This window comes from Chaetomium strumarium (assembly GCF_033439665.1).
Source record: "Chaetomium strumarium strain CBS 333.67 chromosome Unknown B0T15scaffold_1, whole genome shotgun sequence".
Classification (NCBI taxonomy): domain Eukaryota; kingdom Fungi; phylum Ascomycota; class Sordariomycetes; order Sordariales; family Chaetomiaceae; genus Chaetomium; species Chaetomium strumarium.
In genome coordinates this window covers 4,457,919-4,476,539 of record NW_026944429.1, presented here as the reverse complement: position 1 = coordinate 4,476,539, position 18,621 = coordinate 4,457,919, and the positions used below count along the sequence as shown (strand labels likewise).

At 56.0% G+C, this 18,621-nt stretch overlaps 7 protein-coding genes across 7 annotated transcripts; 6 read left to right on the top strand and 1 right to left on the bottom strand.

Annotated features, from left to right (window-relative positions):
* Positions 1-38: 38 nt before the first annotated feature.
* B0T15DRAFT_46572 (uncharacterized protein) lies at positions 39-1,906 on the top strand. Its single transcript, XM_062865974.1, has 2 exons — positions 39-991; positions 1,042-1,906. The coding sequence occupies exons 1-2, from the start codon at positions 139-141 to the stop codon at positions 1,485-1,487; spliced, it is 1,299 nt and encodes a 432-aa protein (XP_062726488.1). The 5' UTR covers positions 39-138; the 3' UTR covers positions 1,488-1,906.
* Positions 1,907-2,820: 914 nt separating this feature from the next.
* Positions 2,821-5,176, top strand: B0T15DRAFT_519168 (ATP synthase subunit alpha). The gene is made up of 5 exons (XM_062868423.1): positions 2,821-3,052; positions 3,106-3,226; positions 3,279-3,744; positions 3,942-4,462; positions 4,534-5,176. The coding sequence occupies exons 1-5, from the start codon at positions 3,021-3,023 to the stop codon at positions 4,795-4,797; spliced, it is 1,404 nt and encodes a 467-aa protein (XP_062726487.1). The 5' UTR covers positions 2,821-3,020; the 3' UTR covers positions 4,798-5,176.
* A 371-nt stretch (positions 5,177-5,547) lies between these two features.
* On the top strand, positions 5,548-7,095 carry B0T15DRAFT_481974 (Ribokinase-like protein; the record flags this gene model as incomplete). Its single annotated transcript, XM_062866060.1, has 4 exons — positions 5,548-5,623; positions 5,719-5,816; positions 6,095-6,823; positions 6,964-7,095. The coding sequence occupies 4 exons, from the start codon at positions 5,548-5,550 to the stop codon at positions 7,093-7,095; spliced, it is 1,035 nt and encodes a 344-aa protein (XP_062726486.1).
* Positions 7,096-10,364: 3,269 nt separating this feature from the next.
* B0T15DRAFT_46279 (uncharacterized protein) lies at positions 10,365-12,772 on the top strand. Its single transcript, XM_062865973.1, has 2 exons — positions 10,365-10,578; positions 10,632-12,772. Exon 2 carries the CDS (start codon positions 10,662-10,664, stop codon positions 12,570-12,572), a length of 1,911 nt encoding a protein of 636 aa, XP_062726485.1. The 5' UTR covers positions 10,365-10,578; positions 10,632-10,661; the 3' UTR covers positions 12,573-12,772.
* Positions 12,773-13,810: 1,038 nt separating this feature from the next.
* B0T15DRAFT_386032 (60S ribosomal protein L11) lies at positions 13,811-14,402 on the bottom strand (the record flags this gene model as incomplete). Its single annotated transcript, XM_062864307.1, has 2 exons — positions 13,811-14,187; positions 14,255-14,402. 2 exons carry the CDS (start codon positions 14,400-14,402, stop codon positions 13,811-13,813), a joined length of 525 nt encoding a protein of 174 aa, XP_062726484.1.
* Positions 14,403-14,708: 306 nt separating this feature from the next.
* Positions 14,709-16,118, top strand: B0T15DRAFT_519159 (small nuclear ribonucleoprotein). The gene is made up of 5 exons (XM_062868422.1): positions 14,709-14,886; positions 14,970-14,978; positions 15,043-15,096; positions 15,151-15,571; positions 15,624-16,118. Exons 1-5 carry the CDS (start codon positions 14,857-14,859, stop codon positions 15,755-15,757), a joined length of 648 nt encoding a protein of 215 aa, XP_062726483.1. The 5' UTR covers positions 14,709-14,856; the 3' UTR covers positions 15,758-16,118.
* A 156-nt stretch (positions 16,119-16,274) lies between these two features.
* Positions 16,275-17,154, top strand: B0T15DRAFT_489362 (uncharacterized protein; the record flags this gene model as incomplete). Its single annotated transcript, XM_062866591.1, has 3 exons — positions 16,275-16,347; positions 16,644-16,716; positions 16,890-17,154. 3 exons carry the CDS (start codon positions 16,275-16,277, stop codon positions 17,152-17,154), a joined length of 411 nt encoding a protein of 136 aa, XP_062726482.1.
* Positions 17,155-18,621: the final 1,467 nt, after the last annotated feature.

Below are 18,621 nucleotides of genomic sequence, written 5' to 3'. Positions count from 1 at the left end.
CATAACGGGCTGAGGGCCCGGCGAGCATCGACAGTCAGATCTGCGCCTCTTCACTAACACTCGCGTTATCTCCCTGGCAATCTTTCGCTTCCATTGACGGCCTTTGAGTCTTCTTTCCCGACCATAACCCTGCCTGGCATGTCGCGGAGGTCAAAGTGCTCCGGCAATCAAAGGGTGAAGTCTGGTATAGTAGTATCAAGGCCAAAGCACATCAGTATGGCACATCCCGTAGCTCAGATGCATCAGACGTCAGAACTCAAAACGAGTCTCGAGCTGGACCACCCTCAGGACTCAGCGAAGAAAGCGGACTCAATCCAATGGGCACCGACGGCTCGTGCCCCAACTCGGGAGCTACAGCGGATAGCCTCGCACCCTCTGCCAGCAACTCCGCCCCCTGATTCGAACTTTGAGGCAGCGAGCCACTTCATTGACGGCGTTGGATGCCACTTCCCCGCCATGTTGCCATCCAGCAGAGCAGAATCGCTCACCATGGAAAGTGAGAGCGCAACGCAAACAAGGGCTACGCACCGGGCGGCCTCGGCACCCCCCCGTTCATCGGATACTGGCTGCACTTTCGTGCTTGGGGACACCCATCGATTTGGCTTCCCCTCCCCTGGGGCTCCAGCATGGTCGTTCTGGTTCCGAGATCCGTTTGGACCTGTCTACCCTTTGACTCCAGGTCTTAATCCTGATCGCAAACGGACCTCGAGCCCTCCGGTTACTCCTCGCCCGACCAAACAAGCGAAAACCGAGGCACATCAGGCTTATGAGGGCACGCAGGATGGGTTGTGTCGAGAAGGATCGTTTTCTTGCGACAACGCAACGCCCAGCCTTTGGCATGCGAGACAGCTCACCATCAATCTGGCTGAGGCAGCAGCCTATCCAGTCGCCAGTCTGGAAGTCGGTCAGGGGAGCTTCGCCGACGCCATGAGTTCAGCTCACACTACGGCTTGGTCCCGTCAGAGCGGCCATGCCCATGAAGTTCCACACTGTAAGCTGGGTGTCTTATGTCGATAGATTGGACCTGACCGTTCGTACCAGGCCCGAGTTTCATAAGTCCAGAGACCAGTCAAGCGAACGGAGCTTTTGGTTTGACGAGGTGGAACAATAATCCACGATATGCCATCGAAGCCCAGTGCTTCTCGGAAGACGAGATTAGTGAACGCCTGGCGCAGCTCCTGACCGCATACCGAGCGTTCTACCTCGAGCCTGACGAAGCACAGCCACCAAGACCACGAGACGCGGATCGTGCGCGACGAAGCCGGCATATCTTGCGGACCATCTTCGCACACCAGCTGAACTCGGCCGGAGGGGAAGAGTTCCTTTTGCAGGAAGAGGAAGAGGACATCTTGGATGCATTCCTGCTATGGATCCGCGAGAAGCAGACTGCCTCTGCTTTGGACCGGAAGGCTTTTGACAATCTCCCAGAGTGTCTTGAGCACTTCAACACCCTCGTACTAAGCCCCTTCGTCAGATACATTATGTAAGCAATAGTTGAGACCTCCTGTGCCGGCGGCAGCTAACAGACCCAGGCTGTCTGCCGCCACGAAGCCTCATGGCTCACTTCTCACGATGCAAGTTGCGGGTGCTGGGTTTGACGATATCCTTGAGTGGGAAGTTGACGACATCCGCGGCATGCTGGATGTCATGTTTGAGATAGAGCAGATTGAGATGTAATCAGTCACATGGAAAGAATCTCACTGAGACCACGACGGGATGCGCCAAAAGGGCAATGAAAGATCGGGAGAGAAGGGAGGAAGGAGGCATGGAGGCCGGCTTGTTATTACGTAGCTCTTAGCAGAACTGAGTGGTTCACCAGATCGGCGAGTATTGCCGTCGAGAGTTTAGGCGAGGTATCGCTTCAAGCTGCCCATTCAGTTGAAACCAGGTCTGAGACTCGACGAACCACGACTTCGCGGCAGGTCAATTTCTCCGGGATTACCCGGGGAACCGCAGCTGCCCAGTCGAAGGACCTAACAGCAGTCGGAAGCGGATGTCGAACCATATGCCCGGGAAGAAAACAGTGACAGAAGCCTCAGAGACAGCGGGCGACTGACAGCAAAGAAACCTTATACACTGCCTTCCAAGGTTGGGGAGTCGCAAAAGGCATTTGTTGTTGTTCGGTCTTGTGAAGTTCAATTCCAAGCGTCTCCGTGTGGGGTTCCTCGGGAGGCTTTTGGGTGAGCAAAATTCTCGACGGCCGCTGATTGGTCACTTGCTGAGCTTTCGACCCACATCCCTCACCAACCAAGGCCTGCCAGCCCTTCTCGACAATTTTCCTCACGTCGGCTCTCCAAACTTCCATCAACCTCTCGTCTCAATCTCCCCTCCGGCAATTGCAACCAGCTTGCAATTGTTTTACCTCGACACTAAGAGGCTTAACATACCTCCCCAAGATGTTCAGGAACGCCCTCCGACAGAGCACGCGCGCCGTCGGCGCCCTCTCTGCCACAAGCAGAGTCGCCGCAGTGAGTGCACCTCCGCCTGCCCGAACCCGACCTCAGCTCCATCGATCGGTGCTCGGACCCTATCTCAATCGCCCGGTGCCGATGTCCGGGAAGCTCAATTGAGCTCCTACGAGCGGCGCATGGGAGTTGAGCGAGCATCGGGAGCTTGGGAGGGAATTGCAGAGTTTCGCAGCGCATCCGGCGCGTTCGGGGTTCGGCTTGGCTAACCGGTCCCCCACAGCGAAATGCCGCACCTGTCGTCTCGGCCATCCAGACCCGCACATACGCCGATGCGAAGGCCTCGCCAACCGAGGTCTCGTCCATTCTCGAGCAGAGAATCCGCGGTGTCCAGGAGGAGTCCAACCTCGCCGAGACCGGCCGCGTTCTCTCCGTCGGGTACGTTTTCCAACAGGAGGAAGATGCATGGGATAGACAACACATGGGCACGATGGCTCGGACATGAATGCCACCGCGGGGTGCTAGTGGGATGATGGGACGGACTTGAGACAAGAATGGGGAATTGCGAGGCTAACTACGGACGACCACAGTGATGGTATCGCCCGTGTGCATGGTATGGCCAACGTCCAGGCTGAGGAGCTTGTCGAGTATGTTGGACTCTTTGCGACCTGTCCCATCACTGGGAGCTAACCCCTCGCAGGTTCTCCTCTGGCGTCAAGGGCATGTGCATGAACCTCGAGGCCGGCCAGGTCGGTGTGGTGCTTTTCGGTTCTGACCGTCTCGTCAAGGAGGGCGAGACCGTTAAGCGTACCGGCCAAATCGTGGGTTGATCACTAGCATTCGGCTGTTGAACCGGCATTCTAACTGATCCAGGTCGACGTCCCTGTCGGCCCTGAGCTGCTCGGCCGCGTGGTTGATGCTCTGGGTAACCCCATCGACGGCAAGGGCCCCATCAACACCAAGGAGAAGCGCCGTGCCCAGCTCAAGGCCCCCGGCATTCTGCCCCGCCGCTCCGTCAACCAGCCCGTGCAGACCGGTCTCAAGTCTGTCGACGCCATGGTCCCCATCGGCCGTGGTCAGCGTGAGTTGATCATCGGTGACCGTCAGACTGGCAAGACTGCCGTCGCTCTGGATGCCATCCTCAACCAGAAGCGCTGGAACAACGGCAACGACGAGACCAAGAAGCTCTACTGCGTCTACGTCGCCGTCGGCCAGAAGCGTTCCACCGTCGCTCAGCTCGTCAAGACCCTCGAGGAGAACGACGCGATGAAGTACTCGATCGTCGTTGCCGCTACTGCCTCTGAGGCTGCTCCTCTGCAGTACATTGCTCCCTTCACTGGTTAGTCAAGTTTTTCCTCGGGTTTTCCATTTACCTCATGGATTATCCACCATACCTTTCCTTAGGGTGTCCCTTCATCATCACCCTGCTCCTTCCTCAACCATACATCATGCACAACGGATCTTTCACGCTTCATTGCTTCTCTCACACATCATGCAAAAAGGATTTTTTAAGATGCTAACGATTTTCATTTAAAGGCGCTTCGGTCGCGGAATGGTTTCGTGATAATGGCAAGCACGCCCTTGTGGTCTACGACGATCTGTCCAAGCAGGCCGTCGCGTACCGTCAGATGTCTCTGCTGCTGCGTCGTCCCCCCGGACGTGAGGCCTACCCCGGCGACGTCTTCTACCTCCACTCTCGTCTGCTCGAGCGTGCCGCCAAGATGAACGACAAGCACGGTGGTGGCTCCATGACTGCGCTGCCCATCATTGAGACCCAGGGTGGTGATGTGTCTGCCTACATTCCCACCAACGTCATTTCCATCACCGACGGCCAGATCTTCTTGGAGTCCGAGCTCTTTTACAAGGGTGTCCGCCCGGCCATCAACGTCGGTCTCTCCGTGTCTCGTGTCGGTTCCGCTGCGCAGCTCAAGGCCATGAAGCAAGTCGCTGGTTCCCTCAAGCTCTTCTTGGCCCAGTACCGTGAAGTCGCTGCCTTCGCCCAGTTCGGTTCTGATCTCGATGCCGCCACCAAGCAGACGCTGGCTCGTGGTGAGCGGGTGAGTTACTTCTACTTGGCCACCATGGCGATTTTGACATGTCACACGGATGCTAACTACGTCGCCCACAGTTGACCGAGCTCCTCAAGCAGAAGCAGTACTCGCCCATGGCCGTCAACGAGATGGTTCCCCTTATCTTCGCTGGTGTCAACGGCTACCTCGACTCGGTCCCCGTCAACAAGATCCTCCAGTGGGAGGCTGACTTCCTCGCCCACCTCAAGACCAACGAGGCGGACCTCATGGCCACCATCGACAAGGAGGGTGCCATCAGCAAAGACCTCGAGAACAGGTTGAGGGAGGTGGTCCAGAGCTTCACCAAGAGCTTCCTGGGTTAAATCTACACGAGTAATATCAAGCGTTCCTAGGACTCTACGGGGGGTTAGCCGGGAATGAGGGAGGATGTCTATACCGCAGCGCGCCGTGTGTTTCTAGGGCAGGGGATTTCCGTTTTCGTGTGCTGGACTGAGCAAGGCGCGCAAGAAAAAGGGGATCCTTCGGTCAAAGCCATTGTAACATAGAGTCAAGACTCAATTAAGCACTCGATTCCTTTTGTTCTTGAACTGTTGCGTTCGGAATCAGGGGTATCATACCATAGGTGGGTTACCACGGTTACTTGATGGTCGGGTGGGGCTCTTAGTGTACTGTATATCCTGTTTGGTGACATCATGGGCACACTCCCTACTTGAGATTAACCAAGGTAAAGTACATGTACGACGAAGCAGCTCAATTGCTACTTCTAGATTCTAATCTATATTTAAGAATCAATCTTCAACTCGGTGTGGCTGCCCTCAGTGCAAGAGAGGTAAGCTCTGGGAGTGCTATTGAGCTTCGCCGTCAAGTTCACTTTCAAGGTATGACCTCAAGGTTGTCCCAGCTCCCCGCATGTTCATTGACTGCGGCGCATCATACTACACAACATATTGAACCCTCCCTCCCTTATGTCCCAAGGTTCATCAGTCCCAGGCCTGGATGAAACCGCCCTGACTCTTGTTCATTGATGCTCAGACTCACTTACTCATTCAAAAACCGCAGAAATGCCCTCCGACTCATCGAACTCGACACCAACCGCCTCCGCGCCTCCCAAGATGTCGGCTGCTACTAAGGAGATACTCGGCCGTGTGCGGCAGATGATCCCGCCTATGCTGGAGAAGTTTCATAAAGGTGCGGCTTTCTTTTCATCCATTGCCTTGCCTCATTCACATCAGAGTTGAGGATATTTTTGTTCCAAGGGCTGGGGGCTGACGCGGGGAAAACAGGCCAGCTGGGACGAGTGGCTGTCATCGGTGGTAGTGAGGACTATACGGGCGCACCATACTTCTCGGCTATGGCCTCTGCGAGGCTTGGGTGTGATTTGGTATGTATTCTGTCTTTCTTTTCTTTCTTTCTTTCTTTCTCCTTCTTTTCTGGCTCACTTTATTCTTACCCTGCTGGACTACGCATAACATGAGGCGGCGGAGGTGAGAGAGTTGAGTAGAAGAGGGGAGGGGGGGGGAGGGGTGTATGGAGAGAGAGTGTTCATGTCCAAACCACCACGTCTCTCACCCTCACTTATACAAGCATCTCACCAGCATGTTTCCTCATCCACCTGACAGGCCATTCATTCTTTGTTTGACTAACAACAACCCGCCCCAGTCCCACGTCATCTGCACCCCGACGGCGGCCACCGTCATCAAGAGCTACTCGCCCAACCTGATGGTGCACCCGCTGATGCGCTCCTCGCCGTCCTCCCCTTCGGCACCCGTCAACTCGGGCTCGACCCAGGACACGGACCCGTCCCACATCGCCGGCCGCATCATCCCCATGCTGGACCGGCTCCACGTGCTGGTCATCGGCCCGGGGTTGGGGCGCGATCCGCTGATGCAGGACACGGTCGCGCACGTCATCCGCGCCGCGCGCGAGAAGGGCGTGCCCATGGTGCTGGACGCCGACGCGCTGCTGGTCGTCCAGCGCGATCCGGCGCTGGTGAAAGGGTACGGCCTTGCCGTGCTGACGCCCAACGTCGTCGAGTTCGGGCGGCTCACGCATGCGCTCGGCGTGGACGACCAGGTGAAGGCCGCCCAGGATGGCGCGGGGGGCGGTGAGACAGCCAAGGTCGAGGCGCTGGCGCGCGCGCTGGGCGGCGTCATGGTCGTGCAGAAGGGCGCCAAGGACCACCTGAGCGATGGGAAGGTCACGCTCACGGTCGATCTGGAGGGCGGGAGGAAGAGGAGCGGTGGGCAGGGCGATACGCTCACGGGCAGTATTGCGACCTTTTTGGGGTGGCGCAAGGCCTATATGGATGGCATCTGGGACCACGGGAAGCCGCTCAGGGACGAGGAGCTGGTTGGTCTGGCTGTGTTTGGCGGCAGCGCTATTACGAGGGTGAGTTCCTACCTTATGCTAGGCACTGGGCACTAGGCACTGGGCACTAGGCACTAGGCGTAGTGCCTCTCTGTGCTGACGGTGGCTCCTGCTACTACTATATGGGTTGCTCGCTAACAAACCATACCTTACCCATACAGGAATGCTCTCGGCTGGCCTTCGCGAAAAGAGGCCGCAGTCTGCAGGCGAGTGACCTCACGGACGAGGTGCATACGGCCTTTCTCAACATTTTCGGGGAGATCGAAGATGACAGCAGCGGCGCCAGGCTCTGATCTGCTGCTGCTGCTGCTGCTCGGGGTCAAGGAGAGCGTTATGAGCCCGGTGTAGTACGCGATCTATGTACACCGCGGCGGGACGGGAGATCGCCGCAAGCCTCCGGGCTTCATCTCGGTCATCGCTTTTTCGGCCGATCCGTGGGGGAGTAAATACTAGTAGTACGTGTTATGAACCGGTCCCCCGTCGGCTCGCTGCAGGTGCGACAGCGCACATATAGAGCAAAGCCCTTTGTTTTGTTTTTTAGTCGAGACTATTAGCGGCCGGTGTAGGTAGAAGATAGACGGAGGCGAGATATTTATTGCTGCTGGCAAGGGAAGGCGATAATGTTCAGAGAGAATCTGGCGATTTTTGATCCTGACTCCTGAGCCAATTACCTAGACCGGAGCAAAATGCACAGCGAGAAAAGCGTCATGGGCCATCTGGGCGAAACTGCTATGCCTTTCTGGCTTGGTTACACCCGTTCGCTGAGGGTGAGAGGAAACACGCAAGATCAGGATGCAAGTAGCCCTTTTTCGAGATCCCTTGTAGCAGCGCCGAGGTCTGTCCTTCCTCGATCCGGCCGGATCTGGCAAGAGTGATGACGCTACTGCTGCAAGGGATCTCGTTTTGTCCATACGTAGTTAGTTGAATCGTTCCTGTGTGGATGGACTCCGTGTTTGCTTTTCCTGTCGTTGTCTCCCTTGCGGCAAGGCATCTGCGTCCGCCCTGCTGTGACAGGTGAATGACTGGCCCCCTCCCCCCCCCCAGTGTCAACGCTGCTGTTAGATCCAGTGGTCTGGCAGCAGTACCTGGCACATGTGGGATTTGGAGCGGGAAAAGCTGGGAGAGAAGAGTCAAGGGTTGCAATGTCTTTCCACAGCCGAGACTGGCAACGCACGCACATGGGAATCGTACGGAGGCCGAGACACACGTTGACCATGAGGCCCAATGGCGCGCCGTCAACTCAGACCTCGTCTTCAGAGCCTTTCATTGTCACTTTGCTAGTGTGACTGACGTTACTAGTATGCGCGTTACAACGCGGCATCCGAGATCGTGCTGAGAGAAAATTGGATGGTGGATGGGCCAGACAGACAGGGGGGGGGGGGGGGGGGGGGTGTCCTACGCTGGATCTCATATCGTGAATCTCCAGGACTCGTAGTGTAGCTTGAGTGATCGGTGCTGAGCCACGGACAAGATTGTCCGTGACCCGGCGGCGCGGCACCTCCATCGCTTTGGGTCTGGCGATTGGATAGGGCGGAAGCCGGAGCGCTGTAGAGGACGCCACTACAAGGGTGCGCCCGAGACAATAACACCGACCCGGCGACCTTCCAGAGCGCCTCCCCTTCATGACAGGTCAGCTCAGAAAACAGTACTCGGGAGAAACCGGCTGTATGTGAGTGCCGACACCCCACTGGTACTGATATGTTACCATAAGAAAGGTCAAGCAAGCCGGCCACTTGGGGGGCTTATCCGGAAAGAGGCCGTCTGAAATCCGATCTTGATGCAGGTGTCCGGCTTTTGAGATCAGTGGCCCTCTGTGCTCAGACTTCTCATTTCGAGAACCAAGTCGTAGGACAGCAACCTTACCTATTGTCCGCTATCCTAGGCAGGAGTCCCTGGTGGGGCACCTGAGGTGAGATGCCAACATCAGCGCCACCTGGATTCTCACGCCGCTGCAACTTGCAAACAAAGAGAAAACGAAGGGTCTTCCAGAGTCTAATCCGATTTGCTCATTCAAACGTTTGGCAGGAATGAAGAGCATTGCTTTAAGAGTTGGAGATGTGATCAGTTGCTTGGACTCGAAGTCTAGGTAGCTAATGGCGTTGAGACCGACATGAGCCACCAGGTTCGGATGTGCTGTCATGCGCATACCGAGTCGACTGTGGTGCTGCATCGACAGGAAAGCCTGTCTCAGACCAGCTGCCAGTGCCAGCGAGGTTATGCCCTGCGGGGCACGCCGCACTGCAGCTTTTCAGAATCAGACGAGTTTCGGAAAGCGACAGCTCGAGAAAGCACCGATGGTTCATGCCATTGCACGGTTTGTAAGTTGGAGCCCACCAGCAGTTGTCTGACCCGTGGTTGAACGTCGATTGTCCGAGTCGAAGTCGAGGACGATTGGGGAGAGTGGAGGCTTGAAGAGAGAGAGCATGTGACCAATCACATGACAGGTACCGCCAGCATATGGGTCCATTTCTCCCTTGCTGCTTGCTGGAGGCTCGTGCATCACATCACCCAGACAGAGAAGTGATCTCCCCAGTCCTCATCTCGCAACGATGTGCCTAATCTGTCTTAACCTTGCTTTTTCTTGACAATATTTTCCGAATCATGGCTGTCACCGTTTGCCAACCTCTTCGTCAATGGGTCGGGGTAATCGGGTGCCGGGATTTGTAGATTTCCCAATGTCTGCGCGTCGATGCTGTCATCGAGCTGAACCGGGGGGCTCAACGTTGTTTTGGTTGAGAACCTCGAATCGTCTCGCAAGTTGTACAATCCAGCGTGCTCTGCCGGCGATGAGCTTTTGCTCGAAAGACTAAGAGGTATCACAGCCCGGTGAGACAAGCATGTCTGGCCGACGGAGCACAGCAATCGACGATGTGCCTGGACCCTGGAGGTCTTGTCAGTGCTTCGAAATTCGCAGCTTGAGATCTGCCAGTCACAGATCACCAATGCTCTGCACGCTGGAGACTGTGTTTCTCATTAGTCTTTTAGTCCCAATATTCATGCTTGGCCTGTCTCCCTTGCTCTCTTTTCTGGCTTCTTAGGCCATCGTCATTCGTCACCACACCATCACCTCTCACTCGCAGATGGGCTGTCAGATCCAGAGTCAAGGAGAAACTAGTCTTAAGGCTAGATCGCCCCCCTTGTGCGCCGTTTGCCGCACATGCATCCACTGGGCCTATTCTCGGCATGTGATGCTCTCGTTGATGTCTAGCACAAAGGCGCATCATCTCTCGGTCCTATCTTGCCGTCGCCAGTCATAGGTCATTCGCCTTGCCTCTCAGCCTCGGTAGGACTCAACTCTGCCAATTTTCCTTGACATGGCAATGCTAGATAAAGAATCTTGATGAGCAAGAAGCTCTTGTTAGTCTGGTCGGTTTCCTTACTTCCACAATTCAGAGCCCTTTCAAAAGCATCTGGTTCCCGTCCTCTACCAGGAGCCCGGAACTCACTAGGTCTACTTAGGAAGTGTTCGAGATTCAAAGTAGACCAAGCTGACCGTTGGGCGCTCGTCTCTGACCTCCATTCTCCCTCTGCATACATCGACAGTGGCCCACTAGATCGAAGTTTCTGCTCTGATATTTGAGGCCAATTTCGACCTGTCGTGGATCCAGCTGTCTAACCAAACCGCAATATCCCGTCATTAGCTTTGCACAGCATCGTACCACCGACTCTCCAGCAAGGTTTCGAGTTTACCATTTACGGTTGCCCAAAACAGCGTCGACAAAAGCATCAAGTGGAGCACTTGTCGATCTTTGCAAACACGTCTTCCATAATATAATGTATGCCACCATTTTCTGAGTTCTGTTTTTGTTAGGTTGCTAACCAGGATAAGTCCAACACATTCTCGCCCGAGGACATCACAATGGCGACGAGATTTGAGAAGCTAGACAAACAGCTCGACCGACTGGAGAAGCTGTTTTCGAGAAAGAAGCGGCCTGAGGACCTTCATGTCTCGGACCAGCTCCAGGGCAGGGCGGCGACGCCCATCCCAGTCTTCCCAGAGTCGGGCACAGCGTCCCAGAGATTCCCGCAGCCATCATTCATCAGGCCCACATCATCCCGCATGGTTGCCAGGGAAGAGGTGCTCATGACACCCAGAACATCCCGGCGAGCTAGGAGCCTGCCGGAACCTTCGCCAAGCGCACCTCGTCTTGCACCTTCGACCCCGCGGGCCGACGGCAGGGATTCCACCAGCTCCGGAGCTCCTGAGCAGTGTTCTCCCGTTGCTTCACGGCATTCCAGCCCTGACATACCTAAACGGTCTTCTTCGCTCCACCCTAAAGGCCGCAGGGACGAGCCTCTATCGGAGCTCATGGGCTTCAGCTTTCCATCTCCCCCGAAAGGTGCCAACGACAGTCTTTCTCCAAGCCGGCGTCCAAGGTCTCTTTCCAAGTCCATTACACGGCATGTTTCGATGTCTCTCTCCCCAAAGGCTCAGGTCGATCGGAAGCGACACTCCGCTGGTGCCGCGCCCAAGTCATTCCTTTCCCACCAGCAGGAAACGGATGTTCAACAAGACGGAGCTCATCAATGCACAGGTTCGAGTTCGGCAGTGTCACATCGACAAGACCACTGTTTAGGGTCTGTACCAGAAAATGCGGCGTCATCCTTGTCGCCCAAGCTCGTTCTTAAGTTGGGATCTAGACCCGACGACTGCGGCAACAACAATGGGAGAGCTTCACAGAGGCCTAAAAGTGTGTCTATCTTCAGGACATATGTGAAGTATGACCAGCCGGGGCCGCGCAGAGCCAACAGCTTATCGGGACTCCCAACGGTGAAGCGTCATTACGAGCTTTCGATACTCGAAGAGCCGAGCTACAAAGACTTCCTTGCTCTGAGCGACAACGACATCGCTGACGGCCATGTCGCCCATCCTCTCACCGGCCCTCCGTCGTCAAAACCACCAAAGGTTGCGCTACCCCCGGATCCCCTGCCGGTTGCCACGCCTCGCCGCACCGAGAGCACCTACCACATGCTCACGCTTTCACCTCCTCTAGCCACTCGGCCCGCCGCTGCCGCAGCGTTTGAAGCTGCCAGGATCGCGACCAAGCATCACTTCGACCTGATCTACGTCGTCAATCTGTGGCCGAGCCACATGAGCCATCCCGGCCGCTCCAGTCCCCTCAGCAAATCGTGCGGCACCCCCGTCGCCACCTATCCCGCTGGGGCCATGGCGACTCCTACACCTTCATCTCCTGACCCCCGCACTTCAAGAGACGGCAATGGCTTCAGAGAACGGAATCCCGCTCCTCGCGGTAGCCACCGAATCGGCTTGACCGGGCGCTTACTCGCAGCATACGGCCTGCCCTCGATCATGTATCCTTTCCAGATCTCCGGGCCAGTCCACGAAAAGATCCTTCGCACGGACGGGTGGCTCGAATACCGCAACAAGACCGGTGCCCTGGATGAGTTCGCCAGCGGCTACAGCTGCTCGTTCTACACCGGCCACAGGCCGGCCAGACGGCGCGATGCCGACGCTGCCGCCACTCCCGATGGCAAGCCCCGCCAGCTGCCCAAGAACAGGCCGGCTAACCGCGGCATCGTCTTCGCTGCCTTCAGGCTGCCTCGTGAGGACGGTGGCCCCGTCGGGAGCGACGAGCAACAGCTCGACGCACTGCACAAAGATGCCGAGGCGCTGGTGAACATGCTGATCGAGATCCACAAGGCACAGCGGCAGCGAGGAACTCCCGCTACGCCTACCCGGTGTGTTGGTGGTGGTGGTGGGAATGGGAGACGGCTGGCACAGCCGGGGGCGCCGCTGGTCGCCTTGTGAAAACGTAATTGTGTCCTTCCTCGGCCAGCAACCCTGAGACTGAACATAGGAATACCCGGTCTATTCGTTGTCGAGCGGATCCACCATATTCGGAGAGAAAATAGCTAGTTATCTGCGGGATCTTGCCCGGCGAAGTCTCTGGAAGCGGTTATGAGGGGAAAAAAGCGACTTGCTTTGAGGACGAGGGCCGATGTCGAGAATCTGTCCCAAGGTCTCATCAACCAGAAGTCTAGCTGAGAGCCTCTTCTGCTCACTGTCCCAAGAGCCGACTACGATGAGGGAGGCAACCTTGTCCAGTTAAGCCGACTTCAGTTTTTTTTCTGCTCGTAAGAGCGATTGCCAGACATCATGGCTTCGGAACGACAGGGGCTATAGTTGAGAGGACAGCATCAGCCGTGGTATGATTTCAACATCCCGACTTCTGTTGACTGGAGATGGCTTCTATTTATTATGCGCTTTCAATGGCAGTGGAGGCAAAAGGAATGTATCGAGCCTTAGGATTCATAGAGTATTTACTCGTCAAGGGCCGGCGCTGAGAAGAGATACAGAGTCTCCAAATTGGAACTTATCTGCCGTGTATTTATGATGCCGCAGCATATGGGCATCGCAAGGGTTGACTTTGCCATACTTATCCGATACTCAGCCCAACGGCTTCTGAGACAGTGGTTATATTGGTAGCCCGACATGATGAACACTACAAGTCAGCCCCTTCTATCTCTCTCGTGCCCCCAGAGATGATTGATCAAGGGAAGATGTCGGCAGGAACCTTGGCTTGGAAGTTTGTGTTCTCATCATGATAGTAGCAGAGCTGGTGAGGCAATGGAAATGGGGACGATGACGCATATGTTGATCTTCAACTTTTAACAATTCACCAGGAGGTTCACTGCTGTATGACATGAAACGACCTGACCACTGCCCTCATTACCGAGGCCACAGGTCGGCATGAGAGCGTCTCACGGGGTTTAAGGGATTGGTAAGCCGGCATAGGCGCCGGTCGGTCTCTGAGGCCGCGGCTCAACTGAAATTCTCAGACCGAGCACGATGGACGAGGGTAACTCGCCCAGGTATAGGAAGCTGCATGTATACATCCCGAGAGAACCCAACCATTCCATTTGCATGAACCAGCAAAAACAATTCCCGCCCCAGAGTGTCGCGACGGTGCCGAGCCTAAACTCCCCACTCCCTGAAATGCCCTTTTTTGTTTTCGTACCCCGTCCACCATCATCAAGAATCCACATTTAGCGGACAATGGCGTCGAAGCGCGACTTGAACCACCGGATGGTGTCGTCACGAGTGATGCGGTGGCTAGCACCGATTCTGCTCTTGCAGCGGCGGCGGCGGGCGACGCGCTCGCCGGGGCGGGTCATGCAGCAGTAGAAGTCCATGCCGTAGATACCGATGCCCGGGTCGTACTTGATGCCGAGGTCGATGTGCTCGCTGATGCCGAAGCCGAAGTTGCCGGTCTCGCTGAAGTTGCGCTTGCGCAGCTCGTACTCCTTGACCTTGAGGCCGCGCTCCAGAATCTCCTCGGCCTTGGGGCCGCGGACCGTGACGTGCACGGCGATCTTTTCGTTACGGCGGATGCCGAACGTGCGGACCGTGTACCGGGCCTTGCCTGGAAGAGAATTACATGTGAGTGAAAAGGCAAAATTGGCGATCTTGGCTTCGTGTCGCGAACGTACTGTAGACCGGGGTCTGACCGGAGAGCTGCTCCAGCACCTTGGCAGCACGGGTCAGCCTGTCACCAGACTCGCCGACGCAGATGTTCAGGACGAGCTTCTGGATGCGGAGATCCCGCATGGGGTTTGTGGCCTTCTCAGACTGATTCATGGTGTCAGTTCGGACTCTGAGAAATACTTGGTAATCGGTGTCTTCCCTACCATGGCGGCGGTGTTGTCAATATTTCCGGCACTGGGCGACTCGTCGATGGAGCTGGAATTTGGAGAGTGAGGTCGATTTTACCTCTCCGAATTTTGAGATTGTGCGGGTGGGGCTTTCGTGCCTGCTGGGAACGAAGCTTGGTGGGGGACAACAACCTGGGGTGTGGCGCCTCAGCCGTGGCTGAAGTAACTGATTGAGGCTTGCAGCGCCCGAGCTCCGCCTCGCGTTCAAATTTCCAGGCTGGTCTCGCCTCCACAGCTCTTATCCATCAACCACTGCGCGTCACTTCGAAGCCTCCACCAAGACCAAGAAGAGACCGCAACCGACGAAGTTGGAACACTTTGTCTACCAAACCCAATTTTTGAAGCCTGAAGAAGCTACTCTGTAGCATCTTGTCGCAAAGATGTCGGCGACCAACAAGCAAGGCAAGATGGTGAGTTGAAGATCCCCACCAGACATTTGCTCTGCAAACCGTTATATTGACATCGGAGGACTGACAAGGCGCAATCTTCTTAGGCCGGTTACGTACGTGCTCCATCCATGGCACCAATCCGAGACGCCGTGTTGGTACTGACGTTCCTTCCGCCAGATCAACTACCGGATGCGCGTCACCTTAAATGATGGCCGCCAGATGACCGGTCAGGTGCGTTGCCCCTGCTCGATTTCCCGACTTGGGAGGCGCTGACTCTTCCGCTAGATGCTGGCATTCGACAAGCACATGAATCTCGTACTTGCCGACACCGAGGAATTCCGCCGAACGAAGCGCAAGCAGAACAAGCCGGCAGCCCCTGGCGCGTCGTCAGCTGCCCAGGTCGTTGAGCAGGAGGAGAAGCGCACCTTGGGTTTGACGATTGTCCGCGGTGCGCATATCGTGTCCCTGTCCGTCGAATCTCCACCCCCGGCAGACCCCAGCGCGCGTCTCGGCAAGACAACCGGCGCCGGCCTCGGTTCGACGCTCACTGCCGGACCTGGTGTTGCGCGGCCTGCTGGGCGGGGTGCGGCTGCCCCGATTTCTCTCGCGGGCCCTGCTGCTGGCGTGGGAGGCGCCGTCCCTCCTCCTCCTTTTCCGGGGGTGCCGGGCTTCCCTGGTGCCCCTGGATTCCCTGGACGCGGCGGTCGTAAGTTCAGCTGTCCGTGATACCTGGGTTCTAAGTGCTAACCTGATAATAGCTGCGCCCCCTGGGTTCGGCGGTCCTGCTTTCCCGCCTCCGGCTGGCTTCCCTGGTGCTCCCGGTTTCCCTCCCCCGGGATTCACACCCGGTGGGGCACCACCGCCCGGGTTCAACCCACCGCCGCGGAGATGAGTCCCGCTGTCTTTGGTTTACCTCACTAATACCCGGTCACACCTCGCGGCGAGCTGCGTGAGAAGCAGGCTCAGCAATCTGACTGCATGATGCAGTGCTATAGGCATAGACTGGAAATCTTTACCCGGGATCTATGAAGAATTGTCGGTTTTGGCGGCGTTCAGGGGTTATGAAAACTGCGGGTATGGGGCCGGAATGCACCCTGTATTCTAGCTAAGTCCTGGCTTAGAGCGGTTCTTCTCACCATAGCTTGGAAGTGGAATAAATAGAAGCCTGCTACACCTGGGTGGTAAATAATCTCCCGTTTTGTTGTGTATCAGTAGTAGTACCCACGAACGCCAGTTGCATGGTCTCAGAGAGCAAAGAGAGACGTCGGACATTCAGCCGCCCGACTGGAGGTCCGTGCGGCTTTCGGACCTCCAAATTTCTATCCACCGACAGCTCCGATCTCGAAGCTCAACCATTCATTCACTGTGAGCGCGACAAGGGCAACGCCAAACGCTACATCACCGTCAAAATGGCCGCCTTTGTAAAAGCGATCAATGCAAAGATCAGGGCACACCCTGTCCTGAACTACGTCTGTTCAACACGTGAGTTCTTGCCTTTTCCATCACCGAGCCCTGTTCTCAGCTACACCGGCCCGTCATCGGACAATCCCCGATGACGTGGGACTGCTTCTCGCCGGCGACGGATTCGACCACGACCGACGATTCATGCTATACTAGGGCACGCTATGCCTGTGGCATGTGCCAGGATGATTGAATGCCATGTTGGGAGGTCCCAGGACTGCCAATTGTTCTCTACCCGCGGCATGCCGCTTGCGCCGAAGCTTCACGCAGCTCTCCATACAAGACCACGAGCTGTTGCTGACTATGTGCCCTTACAGACTTCTGGGGTCCCGTCTCCAACTTCGGTATCCCAGTCGCTGCCGTGATGGACACTCAAAAGAGCCCAGACCTGTACGTCGTCGCTCTTCACCGTTCCTTTACCTAGGTGTCTGACACGAGGCTGTGTAACAAACACTCCCCGCACACCTACCGTGCCATCCGATCGACCTTTGCAGCTACCGCACCGAAATTTCCCTCGTCTCTGCCCAAATGCGGCTATACTAACTTCGTCATTTGCGCTGCAGGATCTCCGGCCCCATGACAGGCGCCCTCTGCGTCTACTCGGCCACCTTCATGCGCTACGCCCTCGCCGTCCAGCCCAAGAACTACCTGCTCTTCGCCTGCCACTTTGTCAACGAGGGCGCCCAGCTCACGCAAGGGTACCGCTACCTGCAGTGGCATAACTGGGGCGGCAAGGAGAAGGCCGGCCTGGCGGGCGGCGTGGAGGCTGTCAAGGAAAAGGCGAGGGAGGTGGAAGAGAAGACGAAGGAGCTGGCCGGGAGGAAATAAAAGGAAACTTTGCAGGGTGGATGGATGGATGGCTGAGGCGTTTGCCTGTGCGATGTTGCGTCAAAAGGATGGGCAAAGGGAAATGCACCGTTGTGTCTCCTGCCTAAACGGAGATCTGGCGCCTTGGATGGCTGAGAGAGACGGGATCGCTGGAGTCTCGGCGCATTTGAAGGGACGCTGAGAGGTGTGCGTGGACAGGCTTGGCTGTACGATCAAGCGTGGCGCATGGTTCGGACCAAAGGGATACCTTATCTTCAGGCCTCATCTTTTCCGCCTTTTCTCCAAACGGCGTGATGGTTGGCTGGGACATAGAGGGACACGATTGCACTGGGTTTCTTTAGTTGTTTCGTTCTCGGGCTGATAAATAAAGGTGAAGCATCGGTTTCGAGTGTGAAGAAGGGATAAAGACCACTTAAGGCAAACCAGGGTCCCTCTTGGCGGGGTTCGTTCTCTGTCCATGTTACTGCTGGTCTTATTTGCTCGACCATGTGTCGTCGTCTTTTGTCTCGTACTGATCATTCCTTGAGAACCAGAATCAGCTGAGGCATTTTTATGTTGAGCACTTTGTTGGCTGTCCTCCCTCTTGAGACAAGGGGCCAATCAATGTTGAAGAAGGCTTTCTGTGTTTTATGTACTGCAACAACATCTGCATCTATTCCCGCAGAGATCGGACTCTTGGCAACTCTATTCAGACTCGGTTACTGGACAACCGACGGGAAGTGAACCGAGACAACGATATGGACAAGACTGTGAGGCGCCAAGAAGACTGCAGAGTGAGAGAACCTTCCAGCTTCCTCAAACACAATGAGTCCGGAGCCGGTGCTTGGCATCCTCGGAGACGGGCAATACCTAGCCTCGAGAGCCCAGGTCCCCTAGTTAGGTGGGGGTTCAAGACCGGTCAAGAAAGCATATGGATTCGTACCCATTTACCGTTGCCAATGAGTCCTGTCGTGATGTGTGAATCTCGTGGCTTTGTATGATGGGGTAGTTCTTGTTATGATAAAAGTCTAGCTGGTCAGCTGTCTTAGGTTTGCCTTTTCCGCGTACTACTAGTCATATGGACGTAGTCCGTAATGAAGCGTATAGTGCACGAGTGGGTTTGTTAGTTCTCGGTGGGCCGGCTCTTGTAACGTCCGTGACGGCGCAGTCGACACAATAGGATTCTTGGCAGCGGAGAGAAGAGATCTTCATCTTCCCGCCCAGAATTCGGCATACGGAGTTATGCAGCAGGGAGGCACAGAGACATAATCTGATAGTGTTGATGCATCACTGCTGGCATAGGTAGTAAGCTGCAGTGGGCCCATGGAATGGCGAGGCGACTCGGTGACGGAAAGATACCCCACAACTTGATATCACCCACCTAGTTGGAAAACACCGCAGTGCTGTATGCAGGTTTGAGGCAACGTCGGTCTTGGTCCCGAGTGAGATCTCGGAGATCTCGGGGTGTTTTTATGGTTAATTCAACGG